We start from the raw sequence: 24,059 nt of genomic DNA, 5'->3' as shown, positions 1-24,059 counted from the left end.
AGAGGAGCTCAATGCAGGATTGAGGTAAAGCACTGTATTTGTTAATTAGGTGTTTTACAGTCTTCCAGATTCAATACTGTGTCAACAATTCCAAATATAACCTTTGCTCCCAATTTTCACTTCATTCTTTTATTAAATATAACCCATTTAATAGTATACAGAATGCAAGAAAGCTTTCCAAGGTTCTTCACAAGTGCATTATAAAACAAAGTAGGACCAATAAGCCATGTAAGGAGATATTATGCTGAAAAAATGTGTTGCTGGAAAAGCAACTCCTGCTGCGCTTTTCCAGCAACACATTTTTCAGCTCTAATCTCCAGCATCTGTAGTCATAATATCTCCTTATGAGAAAGTGAGGTCAGGCGACCAAAAGTTTGGTCAAAAAAGTAGGTTTTAAAGGAACATATCAAAGGATAAAGGCAAGGCAGTGAGATGTTGGGAGTGAATTCAGGGCTTAGGAATTCCAGGTAACAAAGGGTGCAACCACCAATGGTGGAGTAATTAAACTCAGGGATACACAAGAGGCTAGAATAAATGTAGCGTGGGGATATGCCAAAGGGTTGTGACCGTAAACGAGATTACAGAAATAGGAAATGCCAAGGCCTTGTAGGGATTTGAAAACAAAAATTAGAATTTTAAAATCAAAATGTTGCTCGAGTGGAATTCAATAAAGTTCTGTGACCACAGATTTTTCTATTGCTCTTCATTTACTATATTTTGGCACCACTGGCAGGTATCACCAATAATTTATTGGATACCCCTAACTGCACTCAAGATAGTGATGAGCCTCCTTCTTGAACTGTGCAGAGCACGGGGAAAATTTGGGAAGGGACTTGCTGCAAATTAAAAGACAAGCAGCAACGTTTTGGATGAGCTCAAGTGTATGGAGGGTAGAATTTGGGAAATTGCAAGAGTGCATTGGAATAGTCAAATCTAAAGGGAATAATTGATGGAAGAGGTCTTCACAGCAGATGTGTGGAGACAAGCAAATTCAGTTTATGCTATGGAAGCATAAATAGACAACTGTAATAATTGCACAATTGTGGGATGGAAGGCTCATCTCAGGGTGAGATGTGAGAATAACATTGTGTACAGAGGGTCTAATCTCACATTTGTCAGAGAGATGACTGGAGTCAGTAGCTAGGAACTAGAATTGGACTGAAACTAGAGTTTCACATTTCCTAATATTCAATTGAAAGAAATTTCTGCCCAGTTGTGGATATGGAGAAACAATCTAATAATTTATCAACAATAGAAGACATCGAGAAAGGTAGGGCTGGATGGCATTAATGCATGTAAAAATTGCTGTGTTGCTGAAAGAAAGATGGGGCCAAGATCCATGCGAAACAACAAAGGGAACCAGTGTGGGAGCCAGAAGAGAAGCCATGAATAGATAAATAAGAGTGGCACAGAATAAGAATACAAAAGGAATAAGATTAATTTCACCCACTTGGCTACAATGGACAGGCCTGAGGAGGAGGATGGTATTATCAAGCACATCAAATTAGACAGATAATTTGAAAATGACAAGGAAGGAAAATTTACTTTCTTCACTGATACTGATTCTTGCTTGATTCCATCCTCTCTTTTTATATTTATTGCTCCTGCTTTTCACTCAATCCCTTTTCTTAATTCCTCCTTTCTCTCTTTGTCTGTATATGCTAATAATTGCTGTGACTTGAACCTTTTCCAGTTATGACAGGTCAGCCACTTGAAATATTAACTTTGCATCAAACTCCACAGGTTTGCCTGACCTGCTGAGTGTTTCCAGAGTTTCTTTATCTTACCTGTTAAACCTCAGCAGTTAATTCAGAGCAGCACAAATAGAAATCAAAAATGAAGGAGAGAAAATACCTTGAAAATAATCTTATCTCAAAGAAATATTAATGAAATTTTAATTTTGAATTAATGTTGTAAACTTTATGTTGACCCAAGTCTTTCAAACTGAAAAAAATTGAGAGCAATAATATGTCTTGTCAATCTCACAGGGCATTTACTTTATTGTTGCTGAAAAGAGAAATAACAATATAAACATTATTGAACCATTACAAAGAAGTATATCTATATTGAAACTCAAATGATTCAATATTTCAATTAAGACATCTCGTAAATCCCATGAGGCAACAAACCATAAATGGGAGCACTTACCAGCTGGGCAAATGTGGTGACTTTCAACCTTTTGAATAATTCATCTCTTTTATATCTATAATCTATTAAGAGGAAAAAAAAATATTCAAAACCCTCATTTCAACACTGCAAAATGCATAAAAGCTTAATTTTGCAATGAAGATCCATTTTGCAACAAACAATTCTTGGAGAGTATGGAAAGGTATCTACTGTATGGATGTGGAGACCTCAAATCAAATGCTAAATACTCAATTTTATTGATTACATTAGTAGTACAATTAGATGATCTTGACATTGGACCAATGAGCTGATCGTGAACTATTAAATATTGATGAGGATATCCAAACCTTCACTGTACTTTTCAGCTTCTGTCACCTTCAGGACCTATCCACTGATAACTCATTTCAACAGTATACTGAGCCAGACCAAATATTCCCACTAACTGACACATTATACAAATGAAGGAAGTAATAACTGGGACCGATTTGGAAAATAAATTGCTGCACTCATGTAGCAGTTAGACAATTTCAATATGGAATAATTAGAGCTATTGAATGTTTATGCTAAGAAAGTAGATTGATATTTAACAGGATCAAGCTCAAAACTACTTTATTGGTTTTGCCTCCATTTCAATAAATGGTTACGTAGTTATTCACATACCATGTATGATCAGTGTGATACTTACAACAAAATGTCAAACTATTTAAATTGTCAGCCTTCTCAGAGAAAACCTTCTAATATCAAATAATTCTTACATAGCTTTATACATTAGATTAATTTTATTTGTATTAATAATTTCAGGCTTAGTCAGAATTTGTCCTTGTCCATCTGGACAGATGTGGCTTAGTTTCCTCTAAATTGGCAGTATATGATAGGTGATTTATAAAGACAAAGAATTCTGCAAGTTTGAATTCAGTTTTCCTCAATTTTGGTCTGTTTTAGATGATTTCATATCATGCTTGCAACAGGAAATATTTTAAATCATTCATACTAGCAAGTTAGTCTGAAATGGATGAAAAGGCAAAAGAAAATTTAAAACACTTTTAAAAGTTTGTATAAAACTCAATGGTGTTGTGGGGGGCCAATACAAATATATTGGCTTGGTATGTAACAAATATCTGACAGGCTTTCAACTACTCTCTTCCTTTCGCTCTAATTATATGCTGGATTTGAAGCTTTTCCTACCAGGGAGTGTAGTTCTGCAATTTCACATGTTTTGTGAATCCTCTCTTCATGCAATTCTAACCAGCACATTTTCACCATTGCACTTCACTATATTATCATTCCCTTTAGAATAATTATCACTGAGACTGCGTGAATAAACAAAACAACAATCTTACCTTGATCTTGCTTACTATTTGGTGATCCATCACAGCTCATGGTTGACATTACGCACGTTTACTTTCAAGCCAACCTTATATTCAAAAAGTATTTTCTATTTTAGCTGCTGATAAACACCAACTTACTGGTGTTGTTTAAAACATCAATTTTGAGTCTTCCTACGGGTTGCTAAAAATGGACTATGCACTCAAAATGTTGTGCTCAGTTTGCACATCTTATGTGGAATGACTTTATCTTGGATAACTAAAGGGCCATTTATTGAAGGCTATTCATTAAGCACTCAGATTACCTGCAACATAGTGAAGTTACTGTTTTGACCAATGCAATTAACAGTGTTAACAAAGGAGACAGTGTTGCTTATCCATGAGAAAATCTGGCATCTTTTCAGAGTCCATCTTTAATTCCTTTCACCAAGAGAAAAGTCCCAATAAAGATTTACAAACTCAATAAATTTTGTGAAGATCACTGGTTATTTGCAGAGTGGTTCAACATAAACAGTTGTTTAAAATTATTTCCTATAAAACAAAACTTGTTAAAAAGGAAAAAAGGAAAACTGTTCCTTTAGCTCTCATGTGTGCCTGACATGGTGAATTTCTGACATCAAAACTACTTAGAAAAGGTTCTGAAAGGGCTTTACAAGAAAATTTACAATTGCAAAGCTACAGCATTAGGTACAATAGACAGTTCTCCTGAGTCACAGAGAAATCAGATTAGTCACCTCAGGCATGCTCTCATGTGCACCCTGTGAGCCAGTTACAACACGACACTAGATGGCAGTTACACCATTCAGGATGAAAAATGGTGCTTGGAAAATGTTTCTTTCACTTTTTTTAAACTGTATTTTCGTGTGTTTACATTCAAAATCCATATTTTGATAAAATGGCAGGAAGGTACATTAATTCATTAACTTTCAGTGCATTGTTCTGCACCTGGTAGGTGCAAGGAGGGTAAAAGAACTTAAGTATTTAGCTCAGAATTATTCTGGTGGATGGGAATGGGAGAAAGAAGTACAGAAAAAGACTGCCTTACATGGCAAAAACCCCTATTGCATTTTAGTCCTAATATTTTCTTGCATAATAATAGTGACCATGCTTTAAAATAACCTATTATTATTTGCTAGCTCGTGAAATGTCTTGAAATGTTGAGTTTCTCCACATTGTGTTGGTTTCTCTTTTTAACTAGCTTTTAATGTGTTGCTCTTGTTTCCCCTTTTGTTTGAATTTGCACCCTATGCCAAACTTTACAATAACAAACATCTCATCGATAGCCGAGGACCAGTGTGACAACTATTGGGAGTGTCATTTTAACTCCCTGTTCATTGTGAATATTTATATTACATACCATTCTAGACTATTCACCACTTGCCATCTCAGCACAATTATTCCTCAATGGGAAAAAACATCACTTACTTTTTCTTAATTCTTCAATTTTTTCCATATACTTTGAAAGGCTATGTCCTGCAAAAAAATAAGTAAGTATTTAAATTAAAATACATCAAAAGTCAGAATGGTTACACAGCAGTTCATAGGTATTTCAAGATTAATGACTGAGCCTAAGAAGAGGCTCCACTGAGCAAAGTCATTTATTGGAGTGAGATTTATTTCACAATTTCAGTATGAAAGAAGTCACAGATTTCACAGGCCTGCATGAAATGTTTTCCATCTATGATACCATTGAAGAATCACCTGAAGATAACTCAAAAAAAACTTGAGATAACAATTGAATACTACAACTAAAATTAAGCAATATGGTCCACCTGAGATCACTGGTGAACTTTGATTTGAACCAGTACTGGTAGCACAGTTGTCTACCACACAAAGTGGTAAGGCAGAACTCTCTACCATTGATTAGAAAACCAGGACAAATAACACCAAACATGATGAAGACGTCCACAATGTCCAACCTCTGAGAGGAGCTACGTGTGTGGCCAGTACATGCTACTAAAGATGAAAATATTTCTTTCTTCACAATTGTCTGCCATGAAGGACATCCTTGAAATCAAAGGTCCTCCAAGTAAGGTAATGGATCACCTTATTTCTTCTATAAGAACTTCCTCATTGTCCTCTACACTGTTACTGTCCTAATTATGTTAGGATAACTGACATCCCCATTTTTGGTTCATTCTCTTAGAGGGTTGAGTGTCTTTGGAACTCATTGCCACAGAGCTGTGGGGGCAGAATCCTTGTGTATATTTAAGGCTGAGGTATATTGATTCTTGATCAGCAGGCGAATCCAAGGATTTGGAGAAAAGTCTGGAAAGTGAACATGCGGAATGTCAGATCAGCCATGACCCTGTTGAACGGCGCAGCAGGCTCAAAAGGGCTAAATGACCTATTCGAATTCCTTAGGGTCTATGGTCTGACTAGCAGCTGACATAAAAGGAAACACAAATGTCTTTCATTAATATATTAATAGTGAAAACATTGTCAAAGGAATAGGGGGGTCAATTAGGAACCAAAAGGATAATAAGTGTATGAAGTTAAAGAAAATGACTAAATGTACAAAATGAGTACTTTTTATTTGTCTTCACTATAGGAGAATGTTGTCAATGTAGGAATAAAAGCGAAATGCAATATTAGACAAAATAAAGATGATAATCATGCTGGAAAAGCTCAGCAGATCTGGCAGCATCTGTGGAGAAGAATCACAGTTAAAGTTTTGGGTCCAGTGAGCCTTCCTCAGAACACTTCAAGTGTTCTGAGGAAGGGTCACTGCACCTGAAACACTAACTCTGATTTCTCTTCACAGATGCTGCAAGACCAGCTGAAGTATATAATGGGGTTGCCCAGTGACAGTAATAGAACCACTATTCTTTTCAACAGAAGGAACAACAGTAAAACTTTCACTCCCTTGAGCCTTTTTGGCCAATCTAGATAATAGTTCGTCATCTACCTTGATCCTGTTTTCCTGTGCTATTCTCATATCCTTGGTGTTATAACTACCCAGAAATCAATCTACTACTGTCTTGTACTTCAATGAATGAACATCCACAGCCCTCCAGCACATTCAATTTCAAGCATTCACTACCAAGTGAAGAAATTCTTCCTCATCTCAGTCCGAACTGGCTTGTCTTTTATTTTGGGATGGCGTTCAGTTGATTTGGACACTTGGAACACTTTCAAAATTTGGAGATTACAGGAATTTGGAAATACAGTTTGTAAAGAGTAAGGAGGACAGTAACAGTCTTCAGGAAAACTGTATGGAGATAGACAAACATCTTGCAGATTAAATTTAATGTAGAGAAATGAAGTGTCGAGTAATATTTTTTGGCAGGAAGCAAGGGGAGAGAGCTTTGAGTTTATGCAGACAAATGTTTAAAAGGTGGCAAAACAAGTGTGGAAGGCTAGTGTAGAGAGAAACGTATGGATCCTTGTGTTTGCTTTAAAAAGGCAGAAAGTACAAAAGTAAAGAGGATATGCTAAACCTTTATGATCAGCTGATATTTAATCTCCACGAGTTTTGTGCCCAATTCTGATGATTGAATTTAAGGAGGATCACAAGATGTTGGTAATGAAAATGCAGAAAATATTTCCTAGACTTATGTCAGGATTGTAGAACTTCAGTTATGTGGGAAGACCGAGAAGCTCGGACAGTCTCCTTAGAGAAGAGTATTCTAGGAGATTTGATAGAGGTGATTTGATTTAGGGGTCAATAACCACAAGACACAGGTTTAGGGGGAAAGGGGGTTAGTTGAAGATGGTGGTGTTCCCATATATCTGCTGCCCTTGTCTTTCTAGATGGGAGTGGGCGTGGGTTTGGAAGGTGCTTTCTGAGGAACTTTGAATTTCTACAGTGCAACTTGTTTTCCTGTGCTGTTCTCATATCCTTGTTGTCATAACTACCTAGAAATCAATGTACTGCTGTCTTGTCTATTAATGAATGAACATCCACAACCCTCCAGCATATTCAATTTCAAACATTCACTACCTCCTCATCTCAGTCCCAAATGGCTTGTCTCTTATTTTGGATGGTGTTTGATTTGATTTGGATATTTGGATCTGCTGCTACTGAGCATCACTGGTGGATGGAGTAGATGCTGGTGGATGTGGTGCCAATCATGCGGGCTGCTTTGTCCTTGATGATGTCAATTTTCTTGAATGTTGTTACAGCTGCACTTATCTAGACAAGTGGGGAGTTTTCCTTCCCACCATAAGATTTGTGCCTTAGATGGTGGACAAGCTTTGGGGACTCAGGAGGTAAGTTACTCGCACAGTATTCATAGCCTCTGACCTGATGTTGAAGCCACTGCTTATGTGGAGAGTCCAATTGAGTTTCTAACCAATGATAATTCCCAGGATGTTGATAGTGGGGGATTCAGTGAATGTCAAGGGGTGTTAGCTAGATTCTCTTGTTGATTGTCATAGATTAGTATTTGTGTGGTGTCATTGTTGCTTGCCACTTGTCAGCCCAAGCCTGGATGTTGTCCAGATTTTGTTACATTTGGACATTGATTGCTTCAGTGTCTGAGTCGTCGTGAATGATGCTGAACATTGGGCTATCATCAGTGAACATCCCTAATTCTGACCTTATGATGGAGGGAAGGTTATTAATGAAGCAATTGAAGATGGTTGAGCGCCACCCTGAGGAATTCCTGCAGAGATGTCTTGGAGCTGCGATAGCTGACTTCCAACAACCATGACCATCTTCCTATATGTCAGGTATGACTCTAACCACCAGCATGTTTTCCCCCTGATACCCATTGATTCCAGTTTTGCCAGGGCTGTCGCTCTTGCCACATCTCTGGAATTCAGGCCTTGTGTCCGTGTTTGAGCCAAGGCTGTAATGAGGTCAGGAGCTGAGTGGCCCTGGCGGAACCCAAACTGGGCATTACTGAGCAGGTGTTGTTTGATAGCATTGTTGATGACACCTACCATTATTTTATGATTGACAGTAGACCGATGGAGCGGCAATTGGCCAGATTGGATTTGACCGGCTTTTTATGTATAGGACATACTTGGGCAATGTTCCACATTATCGGTTGGATGGCAGTGTTGTAACTGTAGTGGAACAGCTTGGCTAGGGGAGCGGCAAGTTCTGGAACACAAGTCTTCATTAGTATTGCTGGAATGTTGTCAGGGCCCTGAGCCTTTGCAGTATCCAGTGCCTCTAACTATTTCTTGATATTACATGGAGTGAATAGAATTGGCTGAAGACTGGTATACGTAATGCTGGGGGCCAGTGGAGGATGCCAAGATGGATCATCCACTCAGCACTTCTGGCTGAAGATTGTTGCAAAAGCTTCAGCCTTATCTTTTGCACTGATGTGCTGGGCTCTTCTGTCATTTGGGGTTATTTGTGGGGCCTCCTCCTCCAGTATGTTGTTTAATCATCCATCACCATTGTTGCTGCTCAATGGAGAGATTTTGAATCTGCCATTGAGAAAAATGGAAAATCCTGTCTGGATATTGAGAATCAGATTTTGTCATTCTCATGATATTTTCCAACATTGCACTTCCTCACTCCACTCCACTCCAGGGACGGGAACACTCCACCTTTCAGTTCATTGAAATAATGCTAAGTACTAAGAATAAATAGCACAGAAGCATGTCATTGTCCCCATGCTAGCTGTTCTGTTAAGTTGCCTGATTCATCTTTGGTCTGCCCCTATAACCTGTAAATTTTTACCCTTCAAGTATTTATTCAATTCCAATGTTGCAGCTGAGTTTGCTTCCACCATTCTTTCAGGCAATGTGTTCCCACCCTTGCTTTGGAAGCATGAGTGTTTCTTTATGCTGATTCTAATTTTTATAAACATCACTTTAAACCAACACGGTATATAATGGGGTTGCCCAGGTGACAGTAATAGAACCACTATTCTTTTCAACAGAAGCAAGGAACAACAGTAAAACTTTCAGTCCCTTGAGCCTTTTTGGCCAATCTAGATAATAGTTCGTCATCTACCTTGATCCTGTTTTCCTGTGCTATTCTCATATCCTTGGTGTTATAACTACCCAGAAATCAATCTACGTATATTCAAAAAGAATGGGTACCCAATGAATAGAGTCCGCCGATTTCTCAGCAACAAACGCAAACAGACAAACGCATCCAGAAACCCTAGCCACTTCTCCTTTATACCAAATATATCTCAGAAATGACTGCCAGACTACTCAGACTCCTTGACATCATGGTAGCTCACAAACCCACCAGCACACTAAAACAGCAGCAAATGCACTTGAAAGACCCTATACAGACAACAAGCAAAACTAATGCCATTTACAAAATACCGTGCAAGAACTGTAACAAACGCTACATTGGACAAACAGGCAGAAAACTAGCCACCAGGATACATGAACATCACCTAGCCATTGAACGACATAACCCTCCTTTCACTAGTATCCTTACATACAGATAAGGAAGAACACCACTTCGACCGGCAAACACATCTATCCTAGGACAAGCCAAACAGAGACACGCACGAGAATTCCTAGAAGCGTGGCATCCCAGCTGGAACTCTATCAACAAACACTGACTGACTTGGACCCGATTTACCATCCCCTGAGAAAAAGAACAGGAAATGACATCACCAAATGACATCACCAACCAAAAGAAACCAGAACATTCTGAATAGATAGCAGGAAACATCAGCAGTGCTTTGTTTGGAGGCTCACTGAAGATGTTACCTTGTATGGTGATGAAACGTCTGAGAATGAACCTTGCAGCTCAGCGTGCAAACCTACATCTAGAACTTCAATCTGAACTACAAATCTTCTCAAAACTTGCAAACCAGTAACATTAATAATAAGGTGAAGAGTGGACGACTGCATCTGGGTCATGGCAGACCAGATACCATGAAACTTAGATGCCAACACATTTACTCAAAGGAAAATTCTGCCGAATGTTTCAGCTGTGTATTTATTTACCACTCATTAATTTCTTGCTCCACTGACCTGACTCCACTGACTTTAAATGAATATGCTTGGTGCGCCTTCCTCATGAATTATTTGATATATGAATATACCTCAATTGACTGAAGTGGTGAATATTTTCTGCAAGTTCTACAATTATCTTATCCCCTTACAGCAAGGTCTGTTCCTTTCACTTGACATCATTTTCCAGGCATGCATGCCCTTTTTGAAGTACCCAATCTACATTTTCTGTTTCTTTTATAATGCTAAATGAAAATTCAATGAGTTTACATTTCTGCATCTGGGATGTATCATGTTGATTCCTGGGTACTTCATTCACCAGTTCCTCATCACATCCTAAATCTCTCCAGTACTAAAGACCCAATCCAACATTCTAGATTTCCTAGAATTTAGTTTCGCAACTAATTTTTCATGACAGCCCTTGTCAATAACCGAAGTTTAAAAAAACTACAATGTTAGAACCTCTGCTATTAAAATGAGATTTGTTAAATAGTATCTTTTCTCCTAATCCCTTGCTGGTCACGAATGATATCTTAGCATTTTCAACTTCTATGTCTACCTTTAAGGCGATAATTTACAACATGCAAAAGACGGAACAGGTTAGCCCTGATTTTGAACCTGCCAGCAGACAGAAGAGAATTTTCTTCAATCACTAAGAGCACATTAAAGTAAATGAAATAACTGCAAATATATTTCAATGTAACTCTGCCATCAAAAGAATTTTTCTAATATATATTCCTTCTTAAAAATGTAAACTTTGTCTCAAGGATGACTTGCTTTTTCATTCATTTAATAACACTTTACCGCAACTGATAATGAATAATTTCACTTAACATTTTAGAAGAGACTTATCATTTGCCACTAATAACTTCATTCATAAAAAGGTTAGAGAGATTAAATAACATTTTAGCAAATAGAATCATAAATATGTACAGCATGGAAACAGATCCTTCAGTCCAAACCGTCCATGCCGACCAGGTATCCCAACCCAATCTAGTCCCACCTAACAAACCGATGTTTAACCCTTCCAATACTGTACATGACTTGTAGGAGAAAATAGAAATTAACTAGCCCTTACATAGCACTTTTCATATTCCAAAAGAACATCATAGCCAACAAAATGTGTAAGAGTAGTTACTACTGTCATATAGGCAAAATGGGAGCAAACTTGCTCAAACAGTAATGTTGCAGAATAAATTGTGACAATCCTGGTTTTTGTTTTGGAAGAGGTGGCTAACATTGTGAACAGTGATTGTCTAAGGATGTTATTTATATAGACTTCTAGTGACATTTGATAAAGTGACTCATAAGAAATAGTTAGCAGAAGTTGAAGTTGATAAAACTGAAGGTAAATTATTGACTTGGATGTAAAATTGGATGAATAACAGAAGAGAGAAAGTAAGGGTAATGAGCAACTACTCCAATTGGCAGGATGCAACTAGCTGTGTTGGGGCTGCTGCTGCTGCTGCTGCTACTACTACTACTACACACTCACATATAACACATTTAAATGCAAATGTGGAGAAGTTACAATGCAGCAATTAATACCTGGTTGGATCTCACTTGGAGTATTGAAAACAGCTTTGGAAAGCACATCTCAGTAAGAATACGTTGCTTTCAGAGAGATTATAACATAATTATACCAGAACGATGCCTGATCTCAGAGTTAAATAGGAGAGATTATGAGAAGTAGAGTTGTATTCTTAGGAGTTTAGAAGGTCTGGGCAGGAACAGTAGCTTAGATGGCAACAAAGTATTCTGCTTGCTGAAAAACACAGAATGGTGGGGCATAATGTAAAATTTAAAACAAGACCATTCAAGTATGAAGGTAGGAATTAGTTCTAAACAAGAATTAATTCAAATTGTGAACACTTTCACAAACAGCTGGTTTAATTATTCATTTTATTCGGAGATTGATAAGAAAATGTTATTTGGTTATTTTTTGTTATCTAAAGGTATTGAGGATATGGAGCAAAGTATATGTAGTTATGAATAATGATTTAATTGAATGGTAGAACAGGGAGAAGGGCCTAAATGGAGTACTTCTCAACATCAACTCAAACAGCGTGGAAACAGGCCCTTCGGCCTAACAAGTCCACACCAACCCGCCGAAGCGCAACCACCCATTTACCCCTTTACCTAACACTACAGGCAATTTAGCATGGCCAATTCAACTGACCTCCACATTGTTGTGACTGTGGGAGGAAACCTGAGCACCCGGAGGAAACCCACGCAGACACGGGGAGAATGTGCAAACTCCACACAGTCAGCCGCCTGAGTCGGGAATTGAACCCGGGTCTCTGGCGCTGTGCTAACCATTGTGCCACCGTGCCACCCACTCTGTTCCTCAATATTATCCAGGACACCAGAAGAATTTACCTAGTCTTTTCCAAACCATGCCATGAGATTCCTTGCATTTACCTCAGACTTATGGCTTTGGTTTAAACACATCATTCAAAAGAAGCCATTTCCTAAAGCATAGCACTCCATTTGTACTGCACTGAGATCTCAGCCTAGGTTATACCGTAATCTCCCTGGAATAGAGATTGATCCATAACTTCTTGTCCCAAAAGGACAGAATGCTAGGATTGAGTTAAGGCTGATAAAGATATTGAGCATTTCTGTTACATTGTTATTACGCATCTGCTGCATTTATGCATCTTAAAATATTACTAAAAATAGTTGTTACACAAAAAACAGGAGTAGGGCAATCGAGTCAAACCTGATACCCATTTAGCTAGTAGCTCTGTCTAAATTCTTTAGCTTTGAACTAGTAGACCTGGAATCAGAAGTGTATAATAACAGTTCTGACATGTTGAACAAAAAAAAAATGTCCAAATTCTGATTTCCTCCCCTCACTACATAATTTTAATACTGGATTTTCCCAGGTAACTTTCCATCTCGATTTTAAGTTCATCAATTGACTTTGCACATGAAACTTCCAGGAACAATGTGTTCCACATTCTTTCCACTGTTTGTTTAATTCTTTTTCAGCAATTGCTTTTAATTGGATTAATCTTTATGTATCATGGAAGTCAAAGTTCTATCAATATTTTTTCCTTATTTTGAACACTGAAATCTGATTATTCTTTAATATTTACAATTTTAAGGAATAAAAGCTAAATTCAAAAGTAAATTCACATTACTCCAATCAACTATCAATGAACTCCCTCCTAATCTAGAGCATCAGGACAAAACGTGGAGTTGTTAAAGCGGAACATAAAAAATACCTGACCAGTAGCCTATACAATTTGAGTCCAAAAACAAGGTTGAAATTGAATTTGATGAAGCAGCCCAAAATTGGTGATGTGATCAGCTGCTTGTTCTAAATGTCAGCCTAATTGCCTTTCCACTGACTTCAATGGCCTGTCAATTAGATCACCGGGTAAAAAATGAGGTCTGCAGATGCTGGAGATCAGAGCTGAAAATGTGTTAAAGCACAGCAGGTTAGGCAGCATCCAAGGAATAGGAAATTCGACGTTTCGGGCATAAGCCCTTCATCAGGAATGAGGAGAGTGTGCCAAGCAGGCTAAGATAAAAGGTAGGGAGGAGGGACTTGGGGGAGGGGCGATGGAGATGTGATAGGTGGAAGGAGGTCAAGGTGAGGGTGATAGGTTGGAGTGGGGTGGGGGCGGAGAGGTCAGGAAGAAGATTGCAGGTTAGGAGGGCGGTGCTGAGTTGAGGGAACCAACTGAGACAAGGTAGGGGGAGGGGAAAATGAGGAAACTGGAGAATTTGAGAACGTGGCTGAAGAGCTTCTGTGCAGAGGAGATGACCTGGGGGGTGCAGTGAGAGAGGGACTCACTGAAATCCTTGTAGAGGAGGAAGAGAGCTTCCTCCCAACCACCCCGTGGCTCAACACTTTAACTCTCCCTCCCACTCCACCGAGGACATGCAGGTCCTTGGACTCCTCCACCGGCAGAACATAACAACACGACGGCTGGAGGAGGAGCGCCTCATCTTCCGCCTGGGAACCCTCCAACCACAAGGAATGAACTCAGATTTCTCCAGTTTCCTCATTTCCCCTCCCCCTACCTTGTCTCAGTCAGTTCCCTCAACTCAGCACCGCCCTCCTAACCTGCAATCCTCTTCCTGACCTCTCCGCCCCCACCCCACTCCGGCCTATCACCCTCATCTTGACCTCCTTCCACCTATCACATCTCCATCACCCCTCCCCCAAGTCCCTCCTCCCTACCTTTTATCTTAGCCTGCTTGGCACACTCTCCTCATTCCTGATGAAGGGCTTATGCCCGAAACGTCGAATTTCCTATTCCTTGGATGCTGCCTAACCTGCTGTGCTTTAACCAGCAACACATTTTCAGCTGTCAATTAGATCACACCCATTTTACATCCTGTCCGAAACAGCAAGTTCACATGTTCGTTACTTAGTGAAAACCAACATGAATCCTAACTACTCAATGTAAACCAGGTTATCCTAAGCCAGCAGGGCTTCTCCTGAATTATGGAGATTGGGTGTAATTGCTCTCCAACTACAATTTCAGATCTGGTTTGAGTACAGAAGCCACAGCAATGCTCATACCAAGCTAAACAAAATTAGGGGAAAGGAAAAACTTGAGATTTTCAGGTTTTTTAATAGCACCAGAAGGAGCAGGAATGTTTAGGAAAGATTAGGCTTCACGTGCCAGAGACTGAAATGTTCCTCCACTCAAACTTTCCTGAAACCCCCTTATAAAATCCATATGTAGCTAGCCCAGAGACAAGAATGCTACCAGTTGGGTCAAATTAGCTGTGATTTGCATGATTGCGATTCCTACTTATGATACTCTCAGATTTTCCATGATTAGGCAGTTTGTGCAGAATATGTTATTCCTTTATAATCAGCAGTGAAGTAAAATCCAGAAACACTGCATTTTAAATCAGATGGTTCATGACTTAACATGATATACATTTAGTTCATCTACACATTCCATTAATTGGCCAAGATAGATAGGAAAACAAACCTTTGGGAAAGAAATGCTCCCTTACATCTCACCTTCATCAAAAATGTTATGTCAAGGCTGCAGTGGGTCTCAGAAACAATCCGATATGATCAACTCATAAAATTAGCTAGAGTATCAATGCCGTTTGAATATTGCACCACCATCGTCGAACATGCTTTTTCCATTCCCTTTTGGTTATAAGCATGGCAATTTCTGGACCAAAAAAATGTAGTTCATCATGCCTCTGTCAGTGCAGAGCTGTCCATTCTAATTTAATTTCTCTGCTTTCTCTATGCCGTTTAGTGATTTTCTTAAAAGATCCCTCAATTTTTTAAAATGTTTGATGGACAATTGTTCATAAAATATTCCACATCCTAACAAGGTTATCTGGATTTTTTTTCAATGTCCCCAGAATATTTTGATAACTCAACTGGAGTTGACAAATCATGGCAGTTATTTAGTCCACTTACCAGTATCAATTCGTGCTCGAACATAATGATACTTTGGATTTGGTACAACTCTTTTCTTCAGAAACTATAGAGAAAAAGATGACAAAAATAGTTATTACTGTTTCTATTTATTTTAATATAGTTATGGAGAGGGACAAAACTGGTCTAAATTGGGTAAGTTTGTTGGCAGGCAATGGGAGGTTTGGCAACTGGGAGGCCTTTAAAAGTGAGGCAGCTAGAGTTCAAGGTGTATATGTTCTCTGGAGGGTGAAAGGCAAGGTTGAGAGGAATAGGGAACCCTGGATGACAAGAGATATTGAGATTTTGACGAGAGAAAGAGAAAAAAAAAAGAGGTATGGCTCAGGTGCAGGCAGCTGAGATCAAGTGAATCCCTTATAGGGCATACAGGGGTTTACTGAAGAAGGCAATCAGGAGGGTTGAAAGGGGGCATGAAATAGCCTTGGCTGAGATGTTTGGGGTGAATCCAAAGAGATTCTTTAAGTATATTAAAGGAAAAAGAATAACTAGAGAGAGAATAGGACTCCTTAAGCATGAAAATGGTTACATATGTGTACAACCACAGGAGATGGGTGAGTCCTCAATGAATATTTCTCCTCCGTGTTTACTGTGGAGAAAGACAAGACAACTTGGGGTTATTAGTGGCAATATCTTTGGGATAGTCCATATCATAGTGGAGGAGGTGTTGGATATATCAGAATGTATGAAGGTGGATAAATCTCCTGGTCCTGATCAGATATATCCAAGAATACAAACAAAAGGCTAGAGAAGGAATTGCAGGGTCCCTAGCTGATATTTTTACATCACTGTTGGCCATAGGTGAGGTCCTGGAAGACTGGAGGGTAGCGAATGTTGTGTCCTTAATCAAGAACAGCTGCAAAGAAAAACCTGGGAACAATAGATCAGCAAGCCTTACACCTGTAGTAGGTAAGTTGAGAAGATTCTGTGGGATAAGATACATATCCATTTGGAAAGACAGGGTTTGGTTATAAATAGTCAGCATGGCTTTGGGCATGGAGATCATACCGTACAAATTTGTTAGAGCTCTTCGATGAAGTGAACAGGAAAGTTGATGAGGGCAGGGAAGTAGATATAGTCTGTATGGATTTCAGTAAGGCCTTTGAGAAGGTTCCACATGGGAGGCTGCTCTGGAACATTAGAACACATGGAATCCAGGGGGAGCTGGCAACCTGGATACACAATTGACTTGATGGTAGGAAACAGAGGCTAATAATGGAAGGATGCTGGGACCATTGCTGTTTGGTATCTGTATCAATGATCTGGATGGGAATATACAAGGCATGATTAGTAAGTTTACAGGGGACACTAAAATAGAAGGTATTGTGGACAGTGAGGATGGTTATCAGAAATTTCAGCAGGACCTATATCAGCTGGCGAAGTGGGCCTAGAAATAGCAAACGGAGTTTAATATAGTTAAGTGTGAGGTCTCGCATTTTGTAAAATCAAATCAAGGTGGGAGTTCATGGTGAATGGTAGGGCCTTAAGGAGTGTAGTGGAACAAAGGGACCTTGGAGTTCAGATGCACGGTTCTCTGAACGTGGAGTCACAGGTAGACAGGGCAGCGAAGGCAGCTTTTGGCACACTAGCCTTCATCAATCAGGGCATTGAGTATAGAAGATGAGAAATGATGTTGTAGTTGTACAGGTCATTGGTGAGGCCGTACTTGGAGTATTGTGTTTAGTTTTGGTCACTTGCTACAGGAAGGATGTTATTAAATGGGAAAGAGTGCAGAAAACATTTACAAGGATGTTGCCAGAACTTATGGTCTGAGTTATAAGGAGAGGTTGGACAAGCTAGGACATTTTTCTTTAGAGCGTAGGAAATTGAAGGGGCATCTTATAGAAGTATATAAGATCACAACAGGCATGGATAAGGTGAATGCACTCAGTCTTTTTTCCAGGGTTGGGGAATCAAGGACTAGAGGGCATCAGTTTAAGGTTAGAGGGGGAAAAAAAATAAAAGGGACCCCGACGGGCAACTCTTTTTTTATTACACAAAGTGTGGTACACATATGGAATTAGCTGCCAGCAGATGTAGTTGAGGTGCGCACATTAACAACTTTTAAAATACATTTGGACAAAAACATGGAGAGGAAAGGTTTGGAAGGATATGGGCCAAATGCAGGGAAATGAAACAAACAACCCTACCACAAATCCAACCCAAACTCTGGATCAGATACATAGACGACACTTTGTTATTATTAACAGAACAGAAATTGAGAACACAAATCGGATCATCAACACCATACTCACAGGGATCAGATTTACAAGAGAGGAGAAAACCAACAATCAACTCCCATTCTTGGATATGATGGTACAGAGAACACAGAATGGTGAATGCACCACAAAAGTGAACAGGAAAGCCACACACACTGACCAGGTTCTGAATTATAACAGCAACCACCCAAACACACACAAGTGAAGCTGCCTTAGGACCCCGTTCAAAAGTGCTACAACACATTGCAGCACACCTGACCTACAAAGAGAAGAACACCGCTACAGAGTCTTTGCCAAGAATGGATATCCTTACAACTTCATCTGCAGATGCCTAATAGACAAACAACGTGACGAGGACATGCCAAGACCAAACTCACTTGCCATGCTACCTTACATAAAAAACATCTTGGAACTGACAGCCAGACTACTGGGATTCACAACAACCCATAAATTGATAGCAATGCTCAGACAACTCACCAGGACAAAAGACCCGATAGCCAGTATGTGCATAACGTAATTTACAAGATACCATGCAAAGATTGCACAAAACACTATAAAGGCAAACAGGCAGCCAAATAATAGCCACTAACACCATTTAGCCACTAAACGTCACAACCAGCTGTCCCTAGTAGCCACACACACAGATGACAGGAACCACAAATTCGACTGGGACAACACAATGATCATAGGACAAGCTAAACTGAGGACAGTCAGAGAATTCCTGAAAGCACGACACTTATCCATTGTCTCTATTAACAAGCACATTGACCTGGACCCGATATACCTGCCACTACAATGAACAACTGGAACCGGCAAACGGAAGCACCAGAAATGGTTCCAAATAAATTCCAGAAGACACAGTACAGCAGCACTTCACAGGAGGCTCCAAAGCACTGAAGATGTCACCTAGACTGGGAACGAAATGTCTACAAATCAACTTCCCATTAGGTGAGCATAGCCACAACCACGACAGGGAAATGGGGTTAGCATTATGGACATTTTGATCAGCATGGGCCAGTTTGGGCCAAAGAGCCTGTCTCCATGCTGTAGGACTCTATGACACTAAAACTACAAAAAGAGCAAGATATTTGAATTTTGAGCTCCAACAAGAAACAAAGAATGAGCTGCACTTCAACATATGAGTGGGCAGACTGAGGGATTCAGAGAAAAGAATGAAGGATCTTGAGAGAGAGAGAGAGAGAGACTCACTGACTGAGATGGTATAAACTTACAAGAGGCAATAGATAGAGATAGGAAGACAATTTTCACCTTGATGAAGGGGAGTCAATGATCAGGGACCATAGATTTAAAAGTAAGGAAAGATTAGAGGAGATCATATAATCTCTATAGTGTGGAAGTGGCCATTTGGCCCATCGAGTCCACACCAACCCTCCAAACAGCATCTCACCCAGAACCACCCCATCCCTGTAACCCTGCATTCCCCATGGCCAATCCAGTCAACCTGCACATCCTTGAACATTATGGACAATTTAGCATTGCCCAACCACCTAATCTGCACAATTTTGACTGTGGGAAGAAAGATGTGATGCTGGAAAAACACAGCAGGCCAGTCAGCATCTGAGGTGCAGGAGAATCGACATTTCGGGCATAAGCCCTTCTTCCTGATGCTGCCTGGCCTGCTGTGCTTTTCCTGCACCACATTTTTCAACTCTGATCTCCAGCATCTGCAGTCCTCACTTTCTTCTGTGGGCAGAACACAGAGCACCCAAAGAAAACCCACTCAGACACTGGGACAACATACAGACAGTCACCTGAGAAGGAAACTTTTTTTTCCCATCCAAAGGGTGGTGGAATCTGGAACTCAGACTGTAAAACTGGTCGAGGCTGAAACCCTTATAACATTGAGGAATAATTTGGATGTATACTAGCACAAGGTCAGTAGGTTGGCTCTTTTTGATCAGCACAGACTCAAGTGGGTAAAGGGCCTTGCAAACCTCTGACTTTCCCGACTATGGGCACAACGTGCAAGATGCAAGAGGGAGTGCTCAGGGCAGATCATTACAGGAATGGCCGAGGACACAGGAGAATGGCGAGTGTACGAAGGGACAGGCTCATCAAGACGAGGAGCTCGGGTGTAGGTATTGGTGGGGAGACAGGGGTCAGCCAAACTGTGAGGCCTACACAGTCGAATAGCCGTATGCCCTCCTTTCCTTCTCTTCCATCCCATCCCCTCCCATCCCCTCCCCTGACAGAGTTCAAGCCTTTCCGCACACCTCAGGATTCCCAATCGAACTCTTCACTGACATCGCTTAACCCTCGGCCTCCGGCTTCTTCGACGGACCGAACAACCAAACAATAAATATATTAATTAAATAATTAATTAAGTAAATTCATTGAAGCCCTGACGAACACAGCGGCAATAACCGCCACTGACATTTAAACATCGCTCTGATTGGCTGCTGCGTTTGAAAAGGACCAATGAGAAGACCGTTTATTCCAAGGTGCCGTAACCAGGGAGGGAGGTGGTTGCTGGGGCAACGCGCGGGATGCTGCTGGATCCCAGGGGGAAGGGCTCATGCACAAAACGTCTATTCTCCTGCTCCTTGGATGCTGCCTGACCTGCTGTGCTTTTCCAGCAACAGATTTTCAGCAAACTAGCGGAGAAATAATGTTTTCAAGAAAGGTGGTCGTCTATACTTTCATATCATCCAAAGCTATTTTCTTTTTTAAAAAATTATATTATAAGGGAAAAATAAGTTGCTGCATGGCTTCCCCCGCAGAAATAAAGTCGGGACTTGCAAGTTACGACTCCACGAAAATCTCAAAAGAGCTTTGCCGCCAATTCCGGACAAAGATTTATGATAATCAGCAAAAAAAAACCCAAAGGAGGCTCATGAGTTTTATGCCACAGCTTGTTATAGGTTGAAATGCAAAGTCTGGAAGAGGAGATGGAAACAGATTTTATGACTTTCAATAAAAGGGACCTGGACAAATGTGAAAATACAGAGTTAATTATAAAAAGTAGGGGAATGCAACAATTGGATGGTTCTTCCAAGAGCTGCAAAGGCTTAACGGGTGGATTTTTCGTTTTCTCTGCAGTATCAGTCAATGAATCTACAGTACCTTATGGGATTTAACATTACTTGCTAGTTCTGGACCCTTCCACTTGCGTGATTGGTTTACTTAGTTTATCGAGTGAGGTAACTTTTTTTAGCTCTGAACTTTGAAAGCTCAATGTTATGACTTGTTCGCAATTGTCGAATTAAAATGTTGTAACTTCATGTATCCTTTTTGCTGTGCTCCATGTAATAGGTGGGCTGACAATTCCTGGGCACTGCAGTGCAGCAATAAAATGTGAAGCTCTGGATGTACATTCAGAGTTATTTATTTGTAAATAATATACCAATGATTTCATACAATTCCAACAGTGCAGATAGAGGCCATTAAGCCCATAGATTCTGCACTGACCCTCTGAAGAGAATCCCACCCTACCCCCATATTTACTGTGGGGTAGGATATTTACCAGCCTTCACATCACTGGACTCTACAGGGCAATTTAGCATGGCCAATCGACCTAACTTGCACACCTTTGGACTGTGGGACGAAACCAGAGTACCCAAAATAAAGAAACAGGGAGAACGTGCAAACTCCAATCATGCAGTCACCTAAGGCTGGAATCAGACCCTGGTCCCTAGTGCTGGGAGGTATCAGTGCTAAACACTGTGCCACCTTAATTTCAATTTTTAACATATTGGATTTTCAACACTTTTATCTGCAACAAATATATATTTATCTCATTGTATCTAACAGATTGAGCTTCCATGAAACATAGCTTTGATTGTTTGATCCTGTTTGTTTGGTGTTTGCCTTTTGTGTAGGACTGTTTTGCGTGATCAGGTTATGGGTGTGTGTCAGTTGGGACCTTGACGAGATTATAAGGTGGGTTTCGATCTGTGAGTCATGACCATTGTCTAGTCTGGTGTGTATTTGGATCTGTCTTTGGGCCCCCTTCTCCTGATCACATGGTCGGGCTGGCAGCTGCTGTCTTAAAATGAATACTGTTTGTTTTAAAATGGATACTGCTGGCTTTCCCGATGTGGGCCTTGCTCCACGGTAAACACAGGGCGGTTTATGCCCGCCTTCACTCCCAAACTGTCTAGATCCTTCTGTAGCCTCCCCACTTCCTCAGTACTACCTGCCTGTCCACCTAACTTCGTATCATCGGCAAACTTCGCTAGAATGCCCCCAGTCCCTTCATCCAGATCATTAATATATAATGCGAACAGCTGCGACCCCAACACTGAACCCTGCGGGACACAGCTTGTCACCGGCTGCCATTCTGAAAAAGAACCTTTTATCCCAATTCTCTGCCTTCTGTCAGACAGCCAATCCTCAATCCATCCCAGTAGCTCACCTCGAACACCATGGGCCCTCACCTTGCTCAGCAGCTTCCCGTGTGGCACCTTATCAAAGGCCTTTTGGAAGTCTCGATAGACCACATCCACTGGTCTAACCTACTTGTCACCTCTTCAAAGAATTCCAACAGGTTTGTCAGGCACGACCTCCCCTTACAAAATCCATGTTGACTTGTTCTAATCAGACTCTGCTCTTCCAAGAATTTAGAAACCTCATCCTTAGTGATGGATTCTAGAATTTTACCAACAACCGAGTTAGGCTAATTGGTCCATAATTTTCCATCTTTTGTCTTGATCCTTTCTTGAACAAGGGGGTTACAACAGCGATCTTCCAATCATCCGGGACTTTCCCTGACTCTAGTGACTCTTGAAAGATCTCAACCAACGCCTCTGCTATTTCCTCAGCCACCTCTCTCAGAACTCTAGGATGTGTTCCATCGGGGCCAGGAGATTTATCAATTTTAAGACCTTTTAGCTTTTCTAGCACTTTCTCTTTTGTAACAGCAACCATACTCAACTCAGCCCCCTGACTCCCTTTAATTGTTGGGATATTACTCATGTGTTCCACTGTGAAAACTGACGCAAAGTACTTGTTAAGTTCTCCTGCTATTTCCTTATCTCCCATCTAGGCTTCCAGCATCAGTTTGAAGTGGCCCAATGTCTACTTTTGCCTGTCGTTTGTTTCTTATGTATTGAAAGAAACTTTTACTATCATTTCTAATATTACTGGCTAGCCTACCTTCATATTTGATCCTCTCATTTCTTATTACTCTCTTTGTTATCCTCTGTTTGTTTTTGTAGCCTTCCCAATCTTCTGATTTCCCACTGCTCTTGGCCACTTTGTAGGATCTCTCTTTTTCTTTAATACATTTCCTGACTTCCTTTGTCTGCCATGGCTGTCTAATCCTTCCCCAGATAATCTTTCTTTTCTTGGGGATGAACCTCTGTATAGTGTCCTCAATTATACCCACAAACTCCTGCCATTTTTGCTCTACTGTGTTCCCCGCTAGGCTCTGCTTCCCGTGTATTTTTGTCAGTTCCTCTCTCATGCCCTCATAATTACCTTTATTTAACTGTAACACCATTACATCCGATTTTGCCTTCTCTCTTTCAAACTGCAGACTGAACTCTACCATATTAAGATCGCTGCTTCCTAAGGGTTCCCTTACTTTAAGATCTTTTATAAAGTCTGGTTCATTGCAAAGCACTAGGTCCAGAATAGCCTGCTCCCTTGTGGGCTCCATGACAAGCTGTTCCAAAAAGCCATCCTGTAAGCATTCCATGAATTCCCTTTCTTTGGATCCACTGGCAACATTATTTACCCAGTCCACCTGCATATTGAAGTCTCCCATGATCACTGTGACCTTGCCTTTCTGACATGCCTTCTGTATTTCCCGGTACATGTTGCGTCCCTGGTCCTGACCACTGTTAGGAGGTCTATACACAACTCCAATAATGTTTTTTTTTGCCTTTGTGGTTCCTCAATTCCACCCACACAGACTCCACATCATCCGACGCTATGTCATTCAATGCCATAGATTTAATTTTGTTCTTAACTAACAAGGCAACCCCACCCACTCTGCCCACCTCCCTGTCTTTTTGATAAGTTGAAAATCCTTGGAGGTTTAACTGCCAGTCCTGACCCCCCTGTAACCACGTCTCTGTGATGCCTACCACATCATAATCATTCACTATGATCTGTGCC

At 40.4% G+C, this 24,059-nt stretch overlaps 1 protein-coding gene across 1 annotated transcript in view; it reads right to left on the bottom strand.

Moving 5' to 3' along the window:
• The window catches only part of cep41 (centrosomal protein 41), a 49,154-nt gene extending 28,779 nt beyond the window's left edge, over positions 1–20,375 (bottom strand). The window contains exons 1-4 of the mRNA XM_060843112.1: positions 20,213–20,375; positions 15,745–15,808; positions 4,878–4,925; positions 2,149–2,210 (exon numbers count right to left, since the gene is read on the bottom strand). Of these exons, the coding sequence (XP_060699095.1) occupies positions 2,149–2,210; positions 4,878–4,925; positions 15,745–15,808; positions 20,213–20,245 (207 nt within the window). The 5' untranslated portion in view covers positions 20,246–20,375. The remainder of the gene's footprint in view (positions 1–2,148; positions 2,211–4,877; positions 4,926–15,744; positions 15,809–20,212) is intronic.
• Positions 20,376–24,059: the final 3,684 nt, after the last annotated feature.

The sequence above is a fragment of the Hemiscyllium ocellatum genome, chromosome 23, assembly GCF_020745735.1.
Source record: "Hemiscyllium ocellatum isolate sHemOce1 chromosome 23, sHemOce1.pat.X.cur, whole genome shotgun sequence".
Lineage (NCBI taxonomy): Eukaryota > Metazoa > Chordata > Chondrichthyes > Orectolobiformes > Hemiscylliidae > Hemiscyllium > Hemiscyllium ocellatum.
Note: the sequence above shows the minus strand (reverse complement) of the source record. Positions and strands in the feature narration are given on the sequence as shown.